The 23727-nt window shown below is 37.5% G+C and overlaps 1 protein-coding gene across 2 annotated transcripts in view; it reads left to right on the top strand.

The window, feature by feature from the left end:
* Positions 1–3499: 3499 nt before the first annotated feature.
* Positions 3500–23727, top strand: part of TTC29 (tetratricopeptide repeat domain 29) — a 216321-nt gene continuing 196093 nt past the window's right edge. The window contains exons 1-5 of one of the 2 annotated variants that reach the window (XM_087437240.1): positions 3500–3585; positions 4231–4276; positions 4980–5231; positions 9429–9526; positions 11643–11726. In XM_087437240.1, the coding sequence (XP_087293366.1) occupies positions 9435–9526; positions 11643–11726 (176 nt within the window). In that variant the 5' untranslated portion in view covers positions 3500–3585; positions 4231–4276; positions 4980–5231; positions 9429–9434. The remainder of the gene's footprint in view (positions 3586–4230; positions 4277–4979; positions 5232–9428; positions 9527–11642; positions 11727–23727) is intronic. The other variant, XM_087437241.1, reaches the window with a different exon arrangement.

Below are 23727 nucleotides of genomic sequence, written 5' to 3' on the forward strand. Positions count from 1 at the left end.
CATTAACAAAAGAAAAGATTTTCCTGGGGGAAAAGATAATTTAGAGAAAAAAGAAAACTTAAAAAAACTAATTTCTACATTCAGACATACTTGAGAAGATATTGCATCTATAAAAGAAGAAAAAGAGTCTATAAAAAAGAAGCCAAAACATAAGAGGTATCAAAGACTAAAAAATATGATTCCTCCTCCCACCCATAAAAAAAATCAATAAAATACTGGAAAATAATATCATCAAATATGTCCAGATTTTAGAACAAAAAGGCAAAGAGAATTAAACAAAAAAGATCAGAGATAGAAAGGAAAAATCTAGGTCTATATTCAACAGCCAAGAATCATAGAAAAAGATAGGAAAAAATGAGAAAAGGAAGTTATTTTAAAAATAGTAGATGATTATCTAAATCTGAGGAAGGATGTGAGTACTCAGGTGACAAGTCCTACCCAGAGAACCCCATGGAATGTCAAAACAAAAAGCATAAAGAAAATATCCTAAAAAAATGCCAGGTTGAGGGGAAAAAACAGGTCTGGGATATTTATTACAACCATTCACAGATATCTGGTTCTTCTTTTAGACACTTGGTAAGATTGAATTTACCTGCTCTCTTAAAATTGAATATGGCCATGTGACTTGTTGTGGCCAATGAAATGTGAGAGGAAATGATAGCTAAAACCCTGGATGAAGCCTTTAAAAGCTAATGTGTAATTTACTTTCATTATCTCCTCATTGCCACAGACTAGCAATGCTACAGCCGGTAGTGATCCTCTCAGCATCATTCTGCTATGAAGATAGTATAGAGCAAAGCCCAAGGTTGACCTGGGATGGTTACATATTGTAATCAAGAAATAAACTTTCTTCTGGCCGGCTGGGTAGCATAGTGGTTAAGTGCACGCACTCTGCTGGGGCAGCCCAGGGTTTGCAGGCCCGGATCCCGGGTGCAGACTGACACACCGCTTGTCAAGCCATGCTTGGGTGGTGTCCCATATAAACCAGAGGAAGATGGGCATGGATGTCAGCCCGGGGCCAATCTTCCTCAGCAAAAAGAGGAAGATGGGCAGTGGATGTTATCTCAGGGCTAATCTTCCTCACAAAAAAAGAAAAGAAGAAGAAGAAAAGAAAGAAACTTTCTTGTTTCAGGTCACTGAGATTTGGGGTTGTCACTGCAGACACAGATCTTATTATAATAAGACCATATCAAAGGAATGAAAATAAAATTGGTACTAGAATTCTCATCATTAATGCTGGATACTAAAAAAAAAAAAAAAAAGAAATGAAGTAATACCTTCTAAATTCCGAGGAAATGATTGTTGACCCAGAATGTCCAACCCTGCCAAATGACCATACATTGTTAGACATGAAAGAACTCAAAAAATTCACCTCGTATATTCCTTCTTCAGATGTTCCTTGGGGATGTGTTGGGCAAAACACATGAGTAAAACAAGAATGATTCAGAATAATTCTCATCTTGAAAGTGATGACTAAGACACTAAAAGAACTATGAGAACAATTGTGGGGAGTAGTTAAGAAGTATTGACTTCCCCTAGAGGATTATCATTTGCTTCTTTGGCATTGACATTACCTAACAAACTTTCTCCAGAACAGAGATCAGAAGAGAGCACTCTAGATCTTATTACTTCAGTAATGGCATTCAAACTATAATTGTATCACCTCCCCTCCCTCACCAGTTTTAGATGGGAAAGCAAGAAGAAGTAATGAGAAGAATTCTATATAAAAGAATCAATTCGAGGAACCTCTATCCATTCTGTCATTTGTTCAATTAATTCAAAAAATATTTTGAACACATACTATATACTAATCCCTGTATTATTCCAGGGAATTCAGAGAAAAATATGACAGTCTCTGTTTTCTAAGAGCTCACAATCTTTCAGGAGAGATTTACTCATATAAACCAAGCACCATGCAAAGTGCGCTCATATAATAAAGGTAGGTCAAAGAGGAAGGAGTAGAGAGAGGAACTCTGTGGGGTAAATTCTGTGTGTGTTTTCTAGAGTCCTTGATGTTTTCAGAAGGGACTAGTTTCTAGATAAAGTTGTCCCTGAACCTGGCATCCTTTGGTTTAGAAAACAATCAGTTTCCATTTTTGCTGAAGTCAGTTTGAATCAGGTTTTCTGTCACTTGCAAAGTTCTCTAACTGAATTCCTTAGCTCTAAGAACTTTTATGCTAAGAAGAAGGAGAAAGAAAATTAGTCAAAGAACTGCCAGTGAAAAAGCAACAAGCAGGAGGAATAAGTCCAAAGAAGCAGGAAGCAGCCCCCTAGAAATCCAACCTAGGAGAGCCTCCTGTGAGAAAGGAGGTGCATGGAATGCACAAACCTCCAAGCAGAAAAGGCAGCAAGGACTGGAACAGAATTTGCACAGGTCACAGTCGAGTTGTGTTAAGGTGATGTTGAAAACTGGGAGATAAGTTAATGAGAATAGAATGGGCCTTACTGATGTGGGGGACCACGTTAGAGCCCAGTGACAGGGAGTCACAGTGATCACTTGAATGTATAGTGTAAATTTGTGTGGTGGAAATAATTTAGTAATTTGCTGCAGCAAATTAGATGTTGGAATGAAAATGTGGTTATGGTCATTATGCTTGTACTCCAAATAGAATTGATTTATGGTTAATAGAATGACTCATGTGAGCAATACTGCTGGCTCACTCTCCTACAGTGTGTGACAGCAGGCAATGAATAAAAGCCTGGCTTTCCAGCACATCTATATTTGAGAAGTAATAAGCAACAAGCCTTCTTCTTGCCCTCTATATGTATCAGAGAATGAGCAAAGAAACGCACTGCCTTACACTTACATATGAGAGAAGGGATGGAATGATGGGCTGAGATTAACAGGCTGACATTAACTAGGTGTAAATATAAAATCCTGAGTTTCAGGTAAAAATTAAAAAACATATATAAACACAAGACGCAGGGAGATTCTATGAAAGAGACCTTGAGTTTTTAGCTCATCACAACTCAAAATTGGATTATCTTTCTGGAGACAGGATTGGGAAAGCTGTTTGTAAGGGACAGGGAAAAAGAAGGTTCTGACTGCAACAGAGGCTGAGGAACAATGACTGACTTAGCTGGATAAAGTAGCATCAGGGCGTGGGGGTCATGAATGCCAAGCTGAGCTTTTTTCCATCAGTCCTAGGGACAACCTTATTGAGAATAAGGTGCCATGAAGGAAATGATTCAGGGCGGCAAATTCGAGGCCCTTGGGTTAAGCGAACTAGCAATTTCTGAAAGCGGTCTGAGAGCTGCCTTACTTGAAAAACTTGCTGGGTCTGGAGGCCCCGCGCAGCCCTCAATAGGCTCCGCCCTGGCCAGGCTCCGCCCACGCGCCCGAGTGTCTGAATGCTGCCCCAATCCTGAGGCCCTGTTTAGCCTAATCCCGCCCCCGCCCGCCCCGCCCCGCCCCCTCTGTATCCCTGGAGACGCTTTCGCGTCCCCAGTCTCAGCGCTGGCTGTGCCAGGTCTCGCACCCAGCGCGGGACGGGGCAGCGCTGGCTCCCAGCACCTGCCACTGGTCGGGGACACTCTTGGGAGGAACGAAAAGCCAGAGTTGTTCCCCAGGGCCAGTCCACCGAGGTTCGTGACGGCTGGGGTGAGGCTCGGGGCAGGACTTGCACGGCTCCTAGGAGAGGCAGGCTGTTCTCCGGGACAGTCCCTTCCCTGACCACCACAGACCCTCCTCCGTCAGTTGGTAGATTCTGTCTCAAGCTTCCTGAGCCAAGGCCCTCACCATTTACCTCAAGAAATGAATAGAAGTAGGAGCAGGGAAAGGCACTCCTCCCGCTTCTCAGTCACCTGACCCTCTGAGGGCGGTGGAAAAATAAAACAGGCGTGGGAATAAATTATTAGTCTTGGTTAGAACTAGGAAGGAGCAGAAAGGGAATTGAAATGCCCTTGGTTTGGGTAAAGATAACTCCTTCTCTCATAAGTTTGAGAGATCAAATTGTTATTCCTAATGTCACATTTATTGGAATATATCAATACATATACATATTTGAGATGTATTGGCATTTCATTGAATTAATGATTAGTTTCTTCCATAGGGTCTATACTTTGGGATTTAAAAAAAAGTTCATCTAAACACACAGCAGGTATTTGGTATTTATTGTATGAATGAATCTTATCCTATGATTTGGGGCAGGAAGATGAGTTATTCTATTAACTAATTTTTAACTTTTTTGTTCTCTCCTTTGCTATCATCCTTTCCTTCCTGATTTTCAGACTAAAGTCGTAAGCCTGACGAGAGCTTCAGAAGTAATCTCCAAATGTAAGTCAAGGGAAACATGGTCTGCCTTCAAACACTTTGCCTGCTTTATATTTTGATTTAACCATCAATTAATGTCAGTTGGTAGGAAATGTGTGATTTCTATTTATTTTATTTAACAACCTGTCTTATTACCTACCATGGAGTGCTAGAAGTATCCAAAAATTATGATACAGGGGATAACATTTAGTGACTCTTTAAATTTACGTGAATTTTTTTTTTTTGCTCTTTTCAGAAGCACAATTTTTGATATTTCTTCTGTGGTCTTCTTTGAATGTCCATAGTAAAGTTCTAATTTCTAAGTCATGAAAAGTTCTATTTATTATAAATGATTTTGTTGGTGATAGGAAAATCATAATTATTTTGAACTCTCTTGATGACACATAATACATTTGCTTGCTGGGGCTTACTGGCTTCATTTCTTACATCTCAGCTTTTACCCCAAAGTGACTGAATTCTGGAGACAGTGGTCAGCCTCAGACAGAGTCGCTCCCCGAGTAGCCTCTGTCTACACAGGGCTAGGCCTTCCCTTCCTTTGTGTTTCCTGATGAGGATATCTCTGGGGATAGTGGGCAAGAGGGTTACTCTTTGAAGAATTTTACTTGGGGCCAGAAATTTAAACTCACACCGTAGGATACCTTCAGCCTGACCCAGCACTCTCAAACCTTTCATCCTGTGTTTCTCCGTTCTCATTTGTCTTTGCAAGTGGGGGCCAAACTCAGAGACTGTACCTGTGATGCGAGAGCTAACCAGCAGATCAAAGAAACCACCAAGTCTCTTCTGAACACCAACAGTGGAATGGCTTCAGGCAGCCTTTTGATCTTGGTCTCAGCACCCGTAGTGCTGCATGAAGCACCGCCCACTTGCTGGCACTGAGGGAGCTGCCTCTGGGTCCTCCTAACAGACTGCTGCACCCTTAGCTCCTGGGGCTAAGCTCATTCTGGTACCAGCCAGAGAGGTACCTCTCATTCTCCTTCTCCCTTACTCACCTGAATCTGCACCATTCCCCTCCCTGCAGTTGGCACCCGTCTTGTGTGATCTCCTCTGTGGTCTTGAGATAGGAGAACCCTGACACAGTGCCATTGTTAAGGACATGTTCCATTTCTGTTTCAGGCCTAGGTCGGTCACCCCATAGCACTGGTCCCATTCCTCATGGTTGGAGCTCACCTGGGAGCCAGGAACACTGTCTGGCCAACACCAGGAAAATGCTACAACTCATTTTAACAAAGAGCAAAAGGCTTTCTTCACTCCATAGGTATAATTTAAGCCTGAAATGACAGGGCCCTAAGCATGCTTGCATTTTTTCTCACTTATTTTCCCCTTGGGGGCTTTTATATGCTACAATACAGCTGCTTTCTGCTTTAAGAAAATTCAACATTAAGACCAAATGTTCAACAATAAGACTAAACTTATAAAACATAAAAGAGATAGTGATTCCTTAGATGAGAAAATAATTTGTTACAGGATCCCTTTAAATATTTGATGCATTTCAAATATTATGTGTGTAAAATTTCAATACACACATTATTGTGTAAAACAAAATACCCTTATGTGACCATGTATGGTGAAAAACAAAATCCCCTTTCCTAGCAGGCATAGGCAAGGTAGAATGTGGGGTTTAGTGCAGAGAAGGGAGCCTGCTCAACTTCCACCCTAACTTTGACCTTAAACTTTCCAAAATAGATGGGTTGAGGGATATTTTTTCCAACATGCAGTTAATAACTTTTTTTCCACTTTATCATTCAGCTCTGACCACCCCCCATTCAGAGTTTGTGCCTTGAGGCTTGCCAGCAGGCCTTGCGATACTTACATTAAACTAAATTTAAGAGTAAAGGTGCTCCTGCTGCTAATGTTCTCAGATCAGAGGAGAGCAAAATGAAGGAACTGGCGGCTGAAACTTTAATGGTAGGAAACGTTAACTCAGATTTTGGGGAAAAAAAATCACAGTTGATCTGTGAGACAAAGAAGACACGTTCCTCTCCATGTATAACATTTGCATTTGATTTCATTCGATACTTATATTTTCTAGCAAAATTCATCTAACCCAAGTAAACATCAAAAAGAATAAATTTTATATCACGTACTGGTAGCCCAACTTTTGTGGGGGCTTATCCACATCTTGATGGGATATACTGGCTGGATCAGAGCTTCTGGGGCCTAGTTCCTCTGTCCGTCTGTAAGTAGCTGGGTCTTCCTAGTGTTTGGAGAAATTGCAAGTACTGTTTCCTCATTTTGAAGCTCATTGGTGAACCCTTCAAAGGCCCCCGCAGTAATGCAGAGATCACCCCTGCCTCAATGCTCTTGGTAAGCAAAGTGGGGCTCTCAGAACAGAGTCTTAGTTCAGAGAGCATAGGATGTCCCATCCCAGCACAGTCATTGCTTTCTTGTCTCCCTTTCGAAATCTGCTAGGGATAAACAGATTAGGGGTAAAAAATGAGATGGCCCAGATTTGCTCTGTAGCATCAGACGACTCTGGAAGATACAGTCTCCACAGCTTCTCTGAAATAGTCACATGGAAGGTGCGAGCCTTTTGTGTCCCTTCAAACCTGTACATGAGGTCTAACCCTATGTTGGTCATAACTTCTCAGCACACGTTCTGCATAATGTTGCCATTTAGTAAGTTCAGGTTATCCAAATAACTGGTTAATATAATATCTGATCAGAAAAATAGATTTTTTAAATTACAAAAGAATTAAGTCACTGTATTATGAAGTTATGAAGTATAATACAATATGTTTCTAATGTTTGTTCTGGAGGAGAGGACTAACATTTGCTGTTTAGACTGTGCTTTAAAGCTATAACTGTATAAAAATAAATGGACATTATGTTTCACAGATCATATCATGCCCTGATAATCTGAGTAATATTAGGATTCTATTACATCTAAAACAAGACACTGATCTGCTTTAGAATTTTCTCTTTAATTGTGGGAAAGATTATTTTCAGGCCAGGGTAACAATCTGTTTTCAGAACACAAGACTGCCTATTTCTACACTGAATTTCAAAAGATTTTCCTCAAATCTTATTGCTCTCCACTCACCCCCCCACCTGCCGCCATAGCTTTGTGGCACTAGGGAAATTTTGTGTCTCAGCTGTCTATAGGTAGCTCTACCTTAGGCATGACCATATCTCTCCACCCCTACCTCTACCTAAACCACCATCCTCTTTCACCCGGATTTCACAGCAAGCTCCCAGCTGGCCTCACTTCTGTCTGCCCTTCTTCCTCCTACCGTCTAAATTCAAAAGAGAAGCCACAGTGATCCTTTCAAGGTGGAATTCAGATCATGTCACTCCGCTGCTCAAAATCCTCCAACGAATTCTTACCTCAATCAGAGTAAAAGTCACAGTGTTTTACAGTAACCTTCAAGACCCTATACCATCAGAACACCAAATTTCTCCTTAACTTCTTTGACTTCATCTCCTTCTGCTGTTATTTATCCCTTTGCTACTGGTGGGCCTTTGGGTACTTTCTAGTTCCTTGCTGTATTTTTTGCTATAGGTCGTATCATCTGATGTCTATGTATTTTGCTTATTTATATATTGTCCGCTTTTCCCCCACATCCACCCCTGTAATGTAAATTCTTGAGGTCAGAGATTTTTGTTCACGGCTGTTATCTTCAGCACCTGTAATAGTACCTGGCACCAAGTAGAAGCTCAATAAATATCTGTTGAGTACATTCAAGGCCCAGATTGATGGTGATTTACTCTAGGCCACACAGGTAGTAAATGCAAGGTAAATGGTTCAACACTGAAAACAAGCCTTCCAATTGCTCGATGGAGCTAAGAATAGATAGAGGTCAAAACTGAACATAGTGGTGGTGAACCAAGAGGCTCAGGCCTTTTGAATGCCTCTCTCTTTAACAGTAGAAGCATGGGTTCTTTTGCACCTGAAAGCCCTTGCAACATGTGACAATTTTTTCATTCTAAGTCCACAGACATTATTTCCACACTTCTTCCTCTTCAGAGTAAGTTTTAGATAACTTGATTTTATAGATCCACCTTTCTTATTGCTCACTTACCTTCTCCACAGTGGCACATTGCATTTCCCAAAGATGGCCACTACAATATTTCTCATCTCACATTCTTTTCTTTCAATGTGACTTTGATGCTCTCTCATCAATAGATGGGTCTGTGTTCACTAGCCTTGAATCTGGGCAGGTGTGTTATTACAGTAGGAAGTGATGTTATGTGACTGCCAAGGCCAGGCCTTAAAAGGGGATACAGCTTCTGCCTGGCTTTTCTTTGGGATACTTGCCTTTGGAGCCCTAAGCTGCCATATAAGAAGTTTACGGCTGCCTTGCTGTGAGGAAGCCCAAGCCATATGGGGAGGCCATATGTATGTATTCTGGCAGACATCCCCAGGTGAGGTCTCAGCTAATAGTTAGCATCAACCACAGATATATGAGTAAAGACACTTACAGATGATTCCCACCATTGAGTTACCCCCAACCTTCTGAGTCTTCCAGCAGAGGCTCTAGGCATTGTGGAGTAGAGAAAAGCCATTCCAATTGTGCCCTGTCCTAATTGCTGATCCACAAAAAGTGTGAGACATGATAAAATGATTTTTGTTTTAAACAATCTATTTTAAACCACTACCTTTTGAAGTGATCTGTGACACTGTTGTAGCTGTATGTCTCTCAGGGCAGCTCCTTCCTGGTTCGGACTCATTCTTAGCATCTGTCACTTCTAAGGGAAAGCCTTTATTTGTGAGTGATAAAGTTTTTAGAAAATAGCAAAGTCTGAGCAATTTTCAATTATTGATGGTAACGGGAAAGCAAAGCATGAACGTTTGAAATCCATAGCTGTCCTAAAAATCTTCAGACTTTAATTGCAGCCATGTCACTTAACAAAACTCATACCAAATCTCCTGATTGTCTGAATCTTCGACTCATTTATCAGATTTTCTCCTTACATCTACTTCGTAGTATAGATGCAGGCAAGTAATAAGTTGGCCAAAAGGCAGATAGTGGAAGAAAATAATGAGAGAAGCAACCTGCAGAATCCGCTCACTGAGTATCATTCCTGAAAAAGAGAACTATAGTTCTACACACAGAGATACTCTCAGCTCGATGACAGACTGTGGATCTCTAATAACGTCTTAAAGGATTCATTGAAAGATTTATTCTTTAAAATACCATTTCTTTTTTTTTTGTAGTCCAAAATGACCACCCTGCCCCCACTGCCCATGACGCACCCAAAGCTTACCTCCTTAGCTAGACAGAAGCTGCCATGCTCCCCTACAACAACTCCAAGGTACGTGACCCTGGTTTTCATTTCTTTTCCTACAGAATGAATTTCTTCCAGTAAGAAATGTCAATAGCATATCTCAGAAAACAAAATTGTTTAAAAACAAAAGTATTTGTTACATTCAGAATATTCAAATTTGCTGTTTCAAAAGGATTGATGATGAACCTCACTCAAATATTAAGAATATATTTCTTTAGCGAGCTAGTTCTCATTTGATCATTTTATTTCCTATTCCAATTGTATCATGGTTCCTATAAAACTTTGGAGATACGTTTCCTTTTTAAAATGTGAGTGGAGAATAGAAAGCAGAAGCCTTAGGAATGAAAAGTGTACGGCTTATATCCATGGGGCGCTGAGTGCTGATTTCTGGTTTGGGGGAAGGAGGACACAGTCTTGCTTCTAGGGTAGATTGGCAGGCACGATTTAGCTCCTAAAATGATCCTGGAGCCTGAAAATGCATCATCAGGCTGCTGCTGCCTGTGAATGGCTGCCGAGCTCCTGGAGTTGTAGCTGAGAAACTACAGGACAGAGAACTCAATGTATTTTGTCATAATTATGAATATTAACTGAGATTGTGTTGTTTAGAAATTGCCATTTATGGTAGTATTGGTTTCTAGTAATGCACATATTATTTATCAATATAAATAATGTACACATGTAGGTTTGATTATTTTTTTTATGTGCATACTTTTCAATTCCTGCAAGGCATAGTGATCAAAGTATTGAGACTACTTTGTTCTGAGAAGGATTATACCTCATTTTCAGTATTTCTAGGAAAGACCAAAGCGCCTGGACCAAAATAAATACATTCAGCTACACTAACATAAAAGTTCTTTTATAATAGCCAAATTTTCTTTTAAAAAATTTTGAAAATCAGAAACTCTTCAATGATGCATAATTTCAGTATATATTTATTTATTGGGATATAACTGACATAACATTACGTTACCAGTATATATATTCTTATTTTCCACTTTACTTTTGAATAATGTGAAATATTAACACAGTCTGAAAAAACTTGTTCTTCCTGTCTTTTTTAATGATTGAGATTATGTTTTCTTTTCAACATGAGCAAAAACATTAGCCCACGGGGCCAGCCGCGTGACGTAGGAGTTAAATGCGCACGCTCTGCTGCTGGCGGTCCGGGATTCAGAACTGGGCGCGCACGGACACACCATTTGTCAGGCCATGCTGTGGCGTCATCCCGTATAAAGTAGAGGAAGATGGGCATGGATATTAGCTCAAGGCCAGTCTTCCTCAGCAAAAAGAGGAGGCTTGGCCTGGATGTTAGCTCAGGGCTGATCTTCCTCACAAAAAAAAAAAACATACCCCAATCTCACATCCCTAAAATAAGATGAATTTTAAAGAATATTTTTCTTATTTTCATTTTATTGAAGAAAAATATTTTGATTGTAACTATTTAAGGCAAAGTTTTGTATCAACATTCTCCATTAGCTTCTGAATAAAAACATATATTTGTTTAGTCCCGTACTCCCATGGTTATAAGATGTTAATAGTATGCTTATTTTTAAAGGTGCAAGGGGGTGAGGGTGAAGAATGAATACACTACATGTGTAATATATCTCTCAGTAAAATCTTCTTAAAATCACTTTGCACCTTGAACTTTTAATAATAATTTGAGTTTTATGTGTGATTAAAAAAACCCAGTCAAACAGCATTTCAGAGCAAAATTTGGTAATGTTTAGAACAGATAAATTTTACACATATGTATCAAATAAGTATTCTTAGTTCAAGATTCTGTGCCAACAGAATATGACTTCTATAGTTGGCAAGTTATACTGTGAAACAATGTTAAGTAAAATGGAAGATCTTAAAAGCTTTGAGGAGAAAATTCCATTTATTTAAGAATGTAGATTATTTTAATCTGTTTGGTGTTTTATTTGTTTACACACTAGGTTTAATATTCTTCCCTATCATTTTCCATTCAAGAAAATTAAAAATTTGAAATTATTAATCAACAACCTAACTGTATAGCTATTGTAGAACATTTATTATATATGGCATTATTCCTGAATATTTCTGTTCTCCTGGAGGCATTTTATATATTTGGTAGCTTTTCAACTTGATAAGGCAGTGCTTTATTTCTTTCCATTTCATTTAGGTCTCAATTGATCAAAGAGAAAGATGACATAGATCATTATCTGGAGGTGAATTTCAAAGGATTGTCAAAAGAGGAGGTTGCTGCGTAAGTATAACCTCTTAAAGATACTTTAATATAAAGTTTGTTTCTTTTGTCTTGATTCTTTACTGAAATTTCAATTTTCCTGTGCAGTACACTTTTTCATTGGAACACAGCATTTAAAAATTAAAGCTCATATTAAATAGTGATAAGTCATGTCTATTGATCTTACACATATCAAAGTCTTTAATTTTATGGCTTTCAAAATTCTCATATTTACCAAGATATTATACTATCACATTTGCAATATTTTAGTTAAATTTGTGCCATTAATTGCTTAATAACCTCCATTTTAAGGTACGTTGCCTCTATGGGGGAGAAAAGCTTTAAGAGAAAGATTCATATTTCATTTTTTCCTGTGATATTTTAAAAAAAATCTTTCAATAATGTATCTTCTCCCCCCTGCCCACCACCAAGAACCCACAAAAAGAATTAACAGATTATAGTTTATTGGTTAATTTTAAAATAATTCTAACTTGTCTGGAGTTATTTTTTGAATGAACAATGTAAACTTTGCCATTTTACCACTAATTAGAACCTAATTTATGGTATGAGTAAAAACAGTATAAAAATCCATGTAGATTAGTAATAAATGAATAGAAACCTAGAATAATAGCATTTAGTATTTCTTACCTACGGACTTAGTGACTCTGTTATTTTCAGATCTTTAGATGTAAGCATTGAAAAATGAAAATATTATAAATGCACATGTATCTTATGGAATACATTAAATGATTCAATTAAAATGTTTTATGCAACAAATGCTTTTAAAACATTCTGTTAGTTTTGTCTAGTGCTATGGTATACCAACGAAAGAATATTCCTAAAGATATTTTTGGTATAGGTTTTCATAAGTCTAAAATTCTAAGTCTCTCCGTATATTTCATTTTATTAGATATTATCTTTGTCAGTTTGCATATACCATGGAAAAATGGAATAGTTCATTCTGTCAGTAGCTACTTTATTTTACAGAGTGACAAAATTTTACAGTAACTATAGTCACTGTCTTCCTTGGAGCTCTATTGACTGCCACGTGTAGTATCTGGGACCTTTGGTTAAATGCTATTCTGATTGTTAATTCATTAACTTTCCATGGTAACCAACTGGATAAAATTAAAGGTCAGTATTGTCTGATGATACAATTATTTCTTAAAATCAAAATATGTATGAGTGATATTTGCATTCTGATTTAAATATAATGACATCAAATAGCTGTAATTGGCTTAAGAATGATTAAATTTGGAATTTAACTTATGTTTCACATAATTAACATATAACACATAATCGAAATCCATATACTGAAAATCTGCTAAACTTTCAGTCTGCCCTGATGAAAACTGACTTAAGACAATGCAAAATAGGCTATGCTGATAAGTGTTCTCTTAATAATATCATCTTTCTCACTAAGGATATTGCCAAATTGGTTTCAAATCCATATTATGCTACAGAAAACAAGTAGCACTGGGTAATTCTCAATCTTACTATTGCATTCTCCTTAAAGCTTCTTTCATTTGAATGCTTTTTTAGACCAAAGCTCTTTTCCTAAGATAGTGGATGCAAATCTTAGAAGGAAGATAGCTAGTACTTAGCTCCCTAATCTGCTCTTGATTGATATACATTTAGACTTTGCCCCAGACAAACTAATTGCATAGCATGTAAAGGAGAAAATTGATGAATGATTTCAGCATCTCCCAGCAATACCCAGCAGGTGCCACGAGGAATTATGCGTATTCTGTTAGCCAAGGAACTGCTGCGTAAAACTTTTTATTAGCCATTCAACTCTAAAAAGATAAATTGGTCAACAAGTATTTAAGTCCTTACTTTATATCTAACGCTAGGTTTTTCACAGTGGGAGAGGCAATGATATTTTATTGTAAAAATACTTGGCCCCATCCTTGTCTCCATTTGAGACAATAAGATCTGCGAGCAAGAAACACATATGGAATGAAAGAGTGCTGATTGTACTGTGAGGTGCAGCCTAGAGGTCTAGAGGAAATCAGAGAAGACTAAGGTGGTAGGATGAAACTTGCCAAGGAAGACAGATTCTGAGTTTGGCTCCCTATCTGATGACATTATAAAATAATCAAACTGGTACATCACAGATCCTCAGTACACAAGGGTGTAATGGGAAGAAACTGATGAATCAAATTTTCTTTTATTTTTTTTATATGTTTTATTTGTGGGGGGGAAGATCGGCCCTGAGTTAACATCCATGCCAATCCTCCTCTTTTTGCTGAGGAAGACCGGCCCTGAGCTAACATCTATTGTCAATCCTCCTCCTTTTTTTTTTTTTTTTCCCTTTTTCTCCCCAAGGCCCCAGTAGATAGTCATACTTCATAGTTGCATAGTTGCTATATGTGGGACGCCACCTCACCATGGCCGGACAAGCGGTGTGTCGATGAGCACCTGGGATCCTAACCCGGGCCACCAGTAATGGAGCGCGCGCGCTTAACCGCTGAGCCAGGGGGCCTGCCCCTGAATCAAATTTTCAATCAGGAAAAAGCAATGTGTAAGATATACCCTCAAATCCCTCTGTGTACTCCCTTATTCCTCTCTAAGATGGTAATAGATATTTATAGCTATTATATAACTGATGCATACTAGCTTTGATATCCCATAATATGCATGTGCTCTGTGTCTAGTCCCAAAATAACACTTCATCATCTACCCCAAATTATACCAACTTACTTATATGTAAACTCACACTCTGTGGCTTTCCTCCTATTGCAATGGGTGGAGAGTTCCTGTTCTTGTCTAAGGAAGATGCCCCTACTTGTGCTCTGGACACCATCCCCTTTTACTTGTTCTAAGACTTTCTCCTGCATTTAAACATGTTTTCCTTCTACATCATCAATTTCTCCCTTTCCATTGGGTGAACCTCACTAGCATTCGTACCTACTCTAATATTTCCCTTGACTTATTCCCTTCCAAGTTCTACCCCATTTTTCTCTACCCTTCACTGCAACCAGAAGCACTGTCTCAATATTTTCATAGCCTGTTCTTTTCTCAATTGACTCTAACTAGGTTTTCAGCCCCAGAACTCACTGAAATCTGTTTAAGGTGACCAATGTCCTCCGTCTTTACCATATCTAATGGTCCTCATCTTGCTTGATGTCTTCACAGCATTGGATAGTGTTGAGCACTCTCTCCTTGAACATTCTGTACTTGTGGCTTCCAGGATGCCATGTTCTATGGTTTTCCTCCAAACTCTTTGACTGGTGCCACAGTCTCCTTTGCTGGCTGGCTTTCTCTTTTCAAAGTCTCAGTGGTAGGTTGTCCTAGGGCTGGGTCTTAAGCTCTCTACTCCAACTGCACTCTCTACCTGGACCCAGTCTTTTTTTTTTCAAAGGTGAAGTTTTTTTTTTATTTTGTTTTTTGAGGAAGATTGGCCCTGAGCTAACCTCTATTGCCAATCTTCCTCCTTTTTTTCCGTTTTTCTCCCCCAAAGCCCCAGTAGATTGTTGCATGTCATAGTTGTACATCCTTCTGGTTGCTCTATGTGGGACGCTGCCTCAGCATGGCTTGGTGAGCCATGCGTAGGGCCACGCCTGGGATCTGAACCTGTGAACCCCTGGCTGCTGAAGTGGAGCATGCGAATTTAACCACTATGCCACTGGGCCGGCCCCTGGACCCAGTCTTATACCTTTAAACATTAGCAATAACCTGACAACTATCAAATTTATAAATCCAGCCTTGACATCTCCATTGAGCTCCAAATTTTTATATCCAGCTGCCTCCTTGACATATGTGCTTTACTTCTACTGCCCCTCACTCCCACCCCCCAAAATATTCCTCTCACAGTCTTCCCCCAGTTCAGTAAATGGCACCAAAGCAGCCTTGAGTTTCACCTTGCCTTCACCACTCCTCCCCCATCTAATCCATCAGTGTGTCGTAACAGATATAACTCCAAAATATATCCTGTATTCATCTACTTCTCTTCATTGCATAGCCACCATCATCTCTTACCAAGATCACTAAAAGAGTCTTCTAACTGCTCTTCTCGTATTCCCTCTAACTCCACAAAAATTCAGTGACCAGAGTGATCTTTTGAAAAAATTAGATCATGACACTCCCCTACTTAAAACCCTCAAGAGCTTCCCATTGGTCTGATGATAAACTCTAAACTCTTCATCATGGCCTAAAGCTGTGCATGGTTTGCACTTGGCTGACCTCTCTGACTTTATCTTCCATTCTCCCCACCACTCACTCCTCTCAGTGTGGCCTTATTGCTGACACTCCGTCTTGTCATGCAAGTGTTACCTTGAATTAACCTCCTCAGTCTGCCGTTCCCTGACATCAGAATCTAGTAGCCCTCACCCCACCCACACTCACTCTCAGTCAAATCATCTGGGTCTGTTTCTGCTGTAACCTGGCTCCCATCTTGCATTGGGAGTTGGCATGTTGACTGTCTTCATCCTTAGCAGAATGGATGTTCCACAGGAACAGGAATGTGTCTGTAGGTAGGCCACTGTATCCCCAGAGCATAAACAGGGCCTGGCATGTGGTTGGAACTCAACAACTAGATGTTAAATGAATGAATGAGTGAAAGAATAAATGTAAGATTAACACCATGAAATAGGTATCCTGCTATGAATGTTCTTTGGTTGCAACATTTTTAGTTAAATGTTGTATGTAGCTGGTTTGACTCTTGAATCGAGGAAGTTTAACTTCTCAAAAGTGTTTTATCTACACAAGTAGCAGTATAAAATTTAAATGAATGAATGAGCAGGACAAGCTACAGTAATTTTACTGGAATGGCCAAATCCAATTGATGAGAGTTTATTTCACTTTGGACTGGGTAAGATAGTTGAAAGGCAAGAGCTTCTGGGTTTTTTATTGTCTGCCTTTACAGAAGGAATTTCAGTATGCTTCATTACATTTTAAGTGACTAGATTATTGCTGTGCCTAATAGGTACATTTTTTCAAAGGTATTGTACTCATGTACAATATATTTGACACTGATAATTTGACTTTCTTAGATACGTCTTCAAATAGGTTTTTGATAGTAGTTAACTAATCTTTAACAACGAAAGAAGGTCATGTGTTTCTGTACTTTGGATGTTTTTATTCTGTATTACATTCTCAGAATGCATTATTGTTTTCAAAAAGGACTTAAAGTGTCACTTATTATCATATCATGCTAGCTATGAGTAGCTAAGTAATAAAAGTGTCATTTATAGATTCAAATAAAAATTTCTGGAGGGCAGTTTTTACAACTTTAGCTATGTATATGAGGATACAAATAAACAAAATTATCAAGGGACAGAGAATGTTAATCTCCTCAATATTATTTTCTGCCTCAGATATCAAGTTCTATTATGTGGAAGAACAGATTTAGTTCAAAATTGTGTGCATCTCTAAGATATTGCTTTCTTTCAGAATATCTTTCAACATCATCAGTTGATGTTTACTGAGTGTCGCTTTGTCAGCACAGTGACGATTAGAACTATCAGTGACCATATTCAACAAGTTTGGGTTATAAAGAAACATAGAACCACTTATTTTCATATTTTTTTTTTTTGTGAGGAAGATCAGCCCCGACCTAACATCCATGCTAATCCTCCTCTTCTTGCTGAGGATGACCGGTTCTGAGCTAACATCTATTGCCAATCCTCCTCCTTTTTTTCCCCCAAAGCCCCAGTAGATAGTTGTATGTCATAGTTGCACATCCTTCTAGTTGCTGTATGTGGCATGCGGCCTCAGCATGGCCGGAGAAGCGGTGTGTTGGTGCGCGCCCAGGATCCGAACCTGGGCCGCCAGTAGCGGAGCGCATGCACTTAACTGCTAAGCCACAGGGACGGCCCTCACTTTAGCTATTATCTTGAATGATCATTGCTCATTTTCCTTTGGCTTTTGGAACATTTATTAATAATATAAATAACCTAAATATTTTGCACTAACTTTGTGTTGATTTAGGTAGTGATATTAATTTATCATTTTTCTTTAAGTACATATAGTTACTTGTTTTACTTTGTACTGGGTATCATTTTCATCATGTTCAGAAGACAGAGCTTTTAATAAGAGATATGTTTTGAACTTAGTAATGCTAACCAATGAAGGGAAAACTTATTTTTAATTTCAACTTATAGTGAACTTTTCAGAAATTTATTTATGCTGTACTAAGCAACATAATTTGCATAGCCTGCTGAGCTATTCCAGTTTTTAAAACTTTCTATAAATTGCTTAAACTTATCATTAATATAAGATCACTTAAACTTATCATTACTATAAGATCGCTTTCAGTGTAAACCTACAATTTTAGAAATATATGGAATACAGCCCGAGAATGTGGCTCTTCCTAAATTAGGTCGTAAACCTGGAGGTTCACAATGGCACTGCTCTATTTAGAAATCACTTGGGAAATTGCTTTTTCAGTAACAAGGAACAAAGTGATAAAAGGAGGTAAGCACCCAGGTACCACAGTGGTTGAATCAGTGAACTCAGCCACATCACCCGTAATTCATGGGGCAAGATGACTTTATTAGGTTGAGTTTTGTCTTTGACATCGTATTCTGTCTGTTTTAAGAAAGCAGGCATGGGAAGATATGAAACTAATTAGACCATTTTTCATTCTCCATTATGATTAAAAAATAATCTTCAATGTTGATATTGCTACAGTTACATAAAAATCATCTGTCTGGTTCATACCCATACCCTATTCTATTTTCTATGTTGGAAACTGGAGATATTATAATAAACAGTGTCATCTTCTCAGTACTTAAAGCAAAATCCGGTTATGGGCTTACAAGTACTCTTTTGCTTTCCCAGGGCTTCCACAGATATTACCAAATCGCAGTCTTTTCTAGTATGCAAAATTAGGTGATGCCTACCTCTATATTAAAGTGTACAGCATTATCACTCTCTTAAAACTTTTTATTGTGGAAAAATATACATAACATAATATTTGCCATATTAATCATTTTTAAGTGTACAATTCAGTGGCATTAAGTACATTCACACAGTTCTGGAACCCTCACCACCACCCATCTCCAAAACTCATTTCATCTTGCAGAACTGAAACCCTATACCCAATAAACAATACCTCTCCTTTACTCCCTGCCCCGCATGCCTGGGAACCACCATTCCACTTTCTGTCTCTATGATTTTGGCTACTCTGTGTACTTCATATAAGTGAAATCATACAGTATTTATCTTTTGGTGACTGGCTTTCATTTGTCACTGGCTTTTTGTGACTGGTATTTCATTTAGCAGAATGTCCTCAAAGTTCATCCATGTTGTAGCATATGTAAGAATTTCATTCCTTTTAAAGGCTGAATAGTAGTCCATTTTATGTATATACCATATTTTGCTTATTCATTCATCCATCGATAGACACTTGGGTTGCTTCCATGTTTTAGCTATTGTGAATAGTACTCCTGTGAACATGGATGTACAAGTATTTCTTCAAGACCCTGTTTTCAGTTCTCTTGAGTATATATCCAGAAGTGGAATTGCTGAATAATTTGGTAATTGTATTTTTAGTTTTTTGAGGAACCACCATTCTGCCACCACAGTGGCTGTACCGTTTTATATTCCCACCAACAATGCGAAGGGGTTCCAAGTTCTCCACATCTTTGCCAACATTTATTATTTTCTGCTTTTATGATAGTAGCCATCATAATGGGTGTGAGGTAGTATCTCATTGTGGTTTTGATTTGCGTTTCCCTAATAATTAGTGATGTTGAGCATATTTTCCTGTGCTTATTGGTCGTTTGGATATCTTCTTTGGAGAAATTTCTATTCACATCCTTTGCCCATTTTTGAATTGAGTTGTTTGTTTTTTGTTATTGAGTTTTAGGAATTCTTTATATATTCTAGATGTTAATCCCTTATCAGATATATGCTTTGCATTTTTCTCCTATTCAGTAGGTTGCCTTTTCACTTTTGACAGTGTCCTTTGTTGACAAAAGTTTCATGAAGTCCAATTTGTCTATTTTTTCTTTTGTTACCTGTACCCTTGGTGTCATATCTAAGACATCATTGCCAAATCCAACGTTGTAAATATTTTGTCCTATGATTTCTTCTAAGAGTTTTATAGTTTTAGCTCTTATGTTTAGGTCTTTGATCCATTTTGAGTTAATTTATGTATATGGTGTTAGGTAAGGGTCCAACTTCGTTCTTTTGCATGTGAATTTCCAGTTTTCCCATCATCATTTGTTGAAAAGACTATCCTTTCTCCATTGAATAGTCTTGACACCCTTGTCAAAAATCATTCGACAATATATGTGAGGATTTATTTCTGAGCTCTCTATTCCGTTACATTGGTCCATATGTCGGTCTTTATGCCAGTACCACGCTGTTTGATTACTGTAGCTTTGTAGTAACTTTTGAAATCAGGAAGCGAGTCCAACTTTATTCTTCTTTTTCAAGATTATTTTGGCTATTCAAGGTCACTTGAGATTCCATATGAATTTTAAGATGGATTTTTCCTCTGCAAAGAAAAGTCCTTGGTATTTTGATGGGGACTACATTGAATCTGTAGACTCTTTTAGGTAGTAATGACATGTTAACAATATTAAATTTTTCAATTTATGAAGATGAGATGTATTTCCATTTATTTAATTTTTTTCAGCTGTTTCATAGTTTTCATTGTACAAGTCTTTCATATCCCTGGTTAAGTTAATTCCTAGGTATTTTATTTTATTTTCTTATTGCTGTTATAAGTAGAATTGTTTTCTTAATTTCCTTTTCAGATTATTTATTGTTTGTGTATAGATATGCTACTGAATTTTGTGTGTTGACCTTGTATCTCACTACTTTGCTGAATATGTTTATTAGTTCTATGACAATTTTTTTGTGGAATCTTTGGGGTTTTCTACATATAAAATCACAACAGCTGGAAACAGAGACAATTTTACTTCTTCCTTTCCAATTTGGATGCCTTTTATTTCTTTTTCTTGCATAATTTCTTTGGCTAGGACTTCCAGTGCTATGTTGAATAGAAGTGATGGGATTGAGCATCCTTGCCTTGTTCCTGACCTTAGAGGAAACCTTTTAGTCTTTCCCATTGAGTATAATATTTGCTGTGGGTTTTTCATATATGGCTTTTATTATGTTGAGGTAGTTTCCTTCAATTCCTAGTTTGTTGGGCGTTTTTATCATGAAAGTGTGTTGAATTTTGTCAGTTGAGATGATCATGTATCAGTTGAGATGATCATGTGGTAATTTGTTCTTTGTTCTGTTAATGTGGTGTATTACGTTGATCAATTTTAGTATGCTGAGCCATCTTTGCAATCCAGGGATAATTCCCACTTAGTCATGGTGTATAATCTTTTTAATATTCTGCTGAACTCAGTTCACTAGTATTTTGTCAAATCAATGTTCATAAAGGATATTTGTCCATAGTTTCTTTTCTAGTAGTATCTTTGTCTGGCTCAATTTTGTTGATCTTTTCAAAGTACCAACTTTAGGTTTCATTCATTTTTTTTTTTCTCTATCTCATTTCCCTCTGCCCTAATCTTTCTTATTTTCTTCCTTCTGCTAGCTTTGGGTTTAGTTTGTACTTTTTCTAATTCATTAAATTTTAAAGTTGTTGTCTTGAGATCTTTCTTGTTTTTAAATGTTTTTAAAAGATCTTTCTTATCTATAAATTTATGCCTGTATAGTTATAAATTTCCCCCTTAGTACTGCCTTTGCTGCATTCCATAAGTTTTGCTATGTTGTATTTCCATGCTATGTTGTGATTTCTTCTTTGATCCATTGGTTGTTTAAAAGTATGTTGTTTAATTTCCAAAAATTTGTGAATTTTCCAGTTTTCTCCCTCTTATTGATTTCTAACTTCATCCAGTTGTGGTCAGAGAAGATACTTTGTCTGATATCTATGTTTTTAAATCTACTGAGACTTAATTTGTGGCCTAATATGTGGTTTATCCTGGAAAATGTCCCATGTGCCCTTGAGAAAAATGTGTATTCTGTTGTTGTTGGGTAGAGTGTTTTGTATATCTGTTACATCTAGTTGGTTTATTGTGTTGTTCAAGTCCTCTATTTCCTTGTTTATCTTCTGTTTGGTGCTCTATCCATTATTGAGAGTCAGGTAATGAAGTTTCCTGCTATTATTGTAGAACTATCTATTTCTCTCCTCAATTCTATCAATTTTTGCTTCATGTATTTTGATGGCTTGTTACTAGGTTCATAAATATTTATCATAATTATATCTTCTTGCTGTATTGAACCTTTTATTCATATATTGTGTCCTTCTTTGTCTCTTATAACCTTTTTTGATTTCAAGTCTACTTTGTCTGATGCTAGTATAGCCACCCCTGCTCCCTTTTGGTTATTATTTGCATGGAATATCTTTTTCCATTCTTTCTCTTTCAACCTATTTGTGTCTTTGGATCTAAAGTGAGTCTCTTGCAGACAGGACATAGTTGGATCATGTTTTTTAATCCATTTTGTCAATCTCTGTCTTTTGATTAGAGAATTTAATCCATTTACATTTAAAATAATTACTAATAAGGAGGGACTTACTTCTGTCATTTGCTATTTGTTTTCTATAGGCCTCATAGCTTTTTTGTCCCTCATTTCCTGCATTACTGTCTTCTTTATTTGTATTTAGTTGATTTTTTGTAGTGAAACATTTTAATTCCCCTCTCATTTCCTTTTGTTTATATTCTATGAGTATTTTCTTCGTGGTTACCATGGGGATTAAATCTGACATCATAAAATTACAGCCCTCTAATTTGAATTTATACCATCTTAACTTCACTAACATATAAAAACTTTGCTCCTTTACAGCTCCATCCTGACCCCTTTCGCTTATTGATGTCACAAAATTATATCTTTATACATTGTGTGTCCAAAAAATATAAACTAATAATTTTTTTGTTTAAAGACCTTGTTTTTTAGAGCAGTTTTAGGTTCACAGCAAAATTGAAGGGAAAGTACAGAGATTTCTCATAAACTCTGCTCCCACATATGCATTAATAATTTTTTAATAAAATAATTTTGTAATCTCTAATGCATTTATTTTAATGCATTAATTTGTTTTTTTTGTTTTGTTTTTTATAATTTTATTTATTTATTTTTTCCCCCCAAAGCCCCAGTAGATAGTTGTATGTTATAGCTGCACATCCTTCTAGTTGCTGTATGTGGGACGTGGCCTCAGCATGGCCAGACAAGCGGTGCGTCGGTGCATGCCTGGGATCGAACCCTGGGCTGCCAGCAGCGGAGCGCGCGCACTTAACCGCTAAGCCATGGGGCCAGCCCCTATTTTAATGCATTAATTTAATTATCTTAAATTACATAGAAAATGAAATGTGGAGTTACAGATGAAAGTTACAATAGTAGTAGCTTTTAGACTAATAATTATTTTTTATAAATATATTTGTCTCTTAAATCATGTAGAAAACAAAATGTGAAGTTACAAACCATTGTTATGATAATACTAGCTTTTATAATTGACCATGTGTTTACCGTTACTGAGATCTTATTTCTTCATATGGCTTCAAGTTACTGTCTAGTGTCCTTTTATGTCAACCTCCAGGACTTCTTTTAGCATTTCTTGCAGAGCAGGTCCAATGATAATGAACTCCTTCAACTTTGTTTATCTGGGAATGTCTTAATTTCTCCCTCATGCTTAAAGGACAGTTTTTCCAGATGTAGGATTATTGGTTGACAGTTTTTTTCTGTTAGCACTTTGAATAAAAGCACGCCTGCCTTCCGGTCTCTAAAGTTTCTGATGAGAAATCTGCTTATACTCTTAGTTTGGATCCCTTATGCGTCATAAGTTGTTTCTCTATTGCTGCTTTCAAGAGTCACTCTTTGTCTTTGCCTTTGAGAGTGATTAAAATGCACCTCAGGGTGGATCTCTTTGAGTTTTCCTACTTAGAATTTGTTGAACTCAGATGTTTATATTCATGACTTTTATCAAACTTGGGAAGTTGTTGCCATTTTTCTTAACATAATATATCTGCCCCTCTTTCTTTTCTCCTTCTGGGACTCCTACAATGCATACGTTGGTCTGCTTGATTGTGTCCTACAGATCCCTTAGGTTCATTTTTATTTGATC

The sequence above is a fragment of the Ceratotherium simum genome, chromosome 12 (genome assembly GCF_057802395.1).
Source record: "Ceratotherium simum simum isolate JZ-2026a chromosome 12, ASM5780239v1, whole genome shotgun sequence".
Lineage (NCBI taxonomy): Eukaryota > Metazoa > Chordata > Mammalia > Perissodactyla > Rhinocerotidae > Ceratotherium > Ceratotherium simum.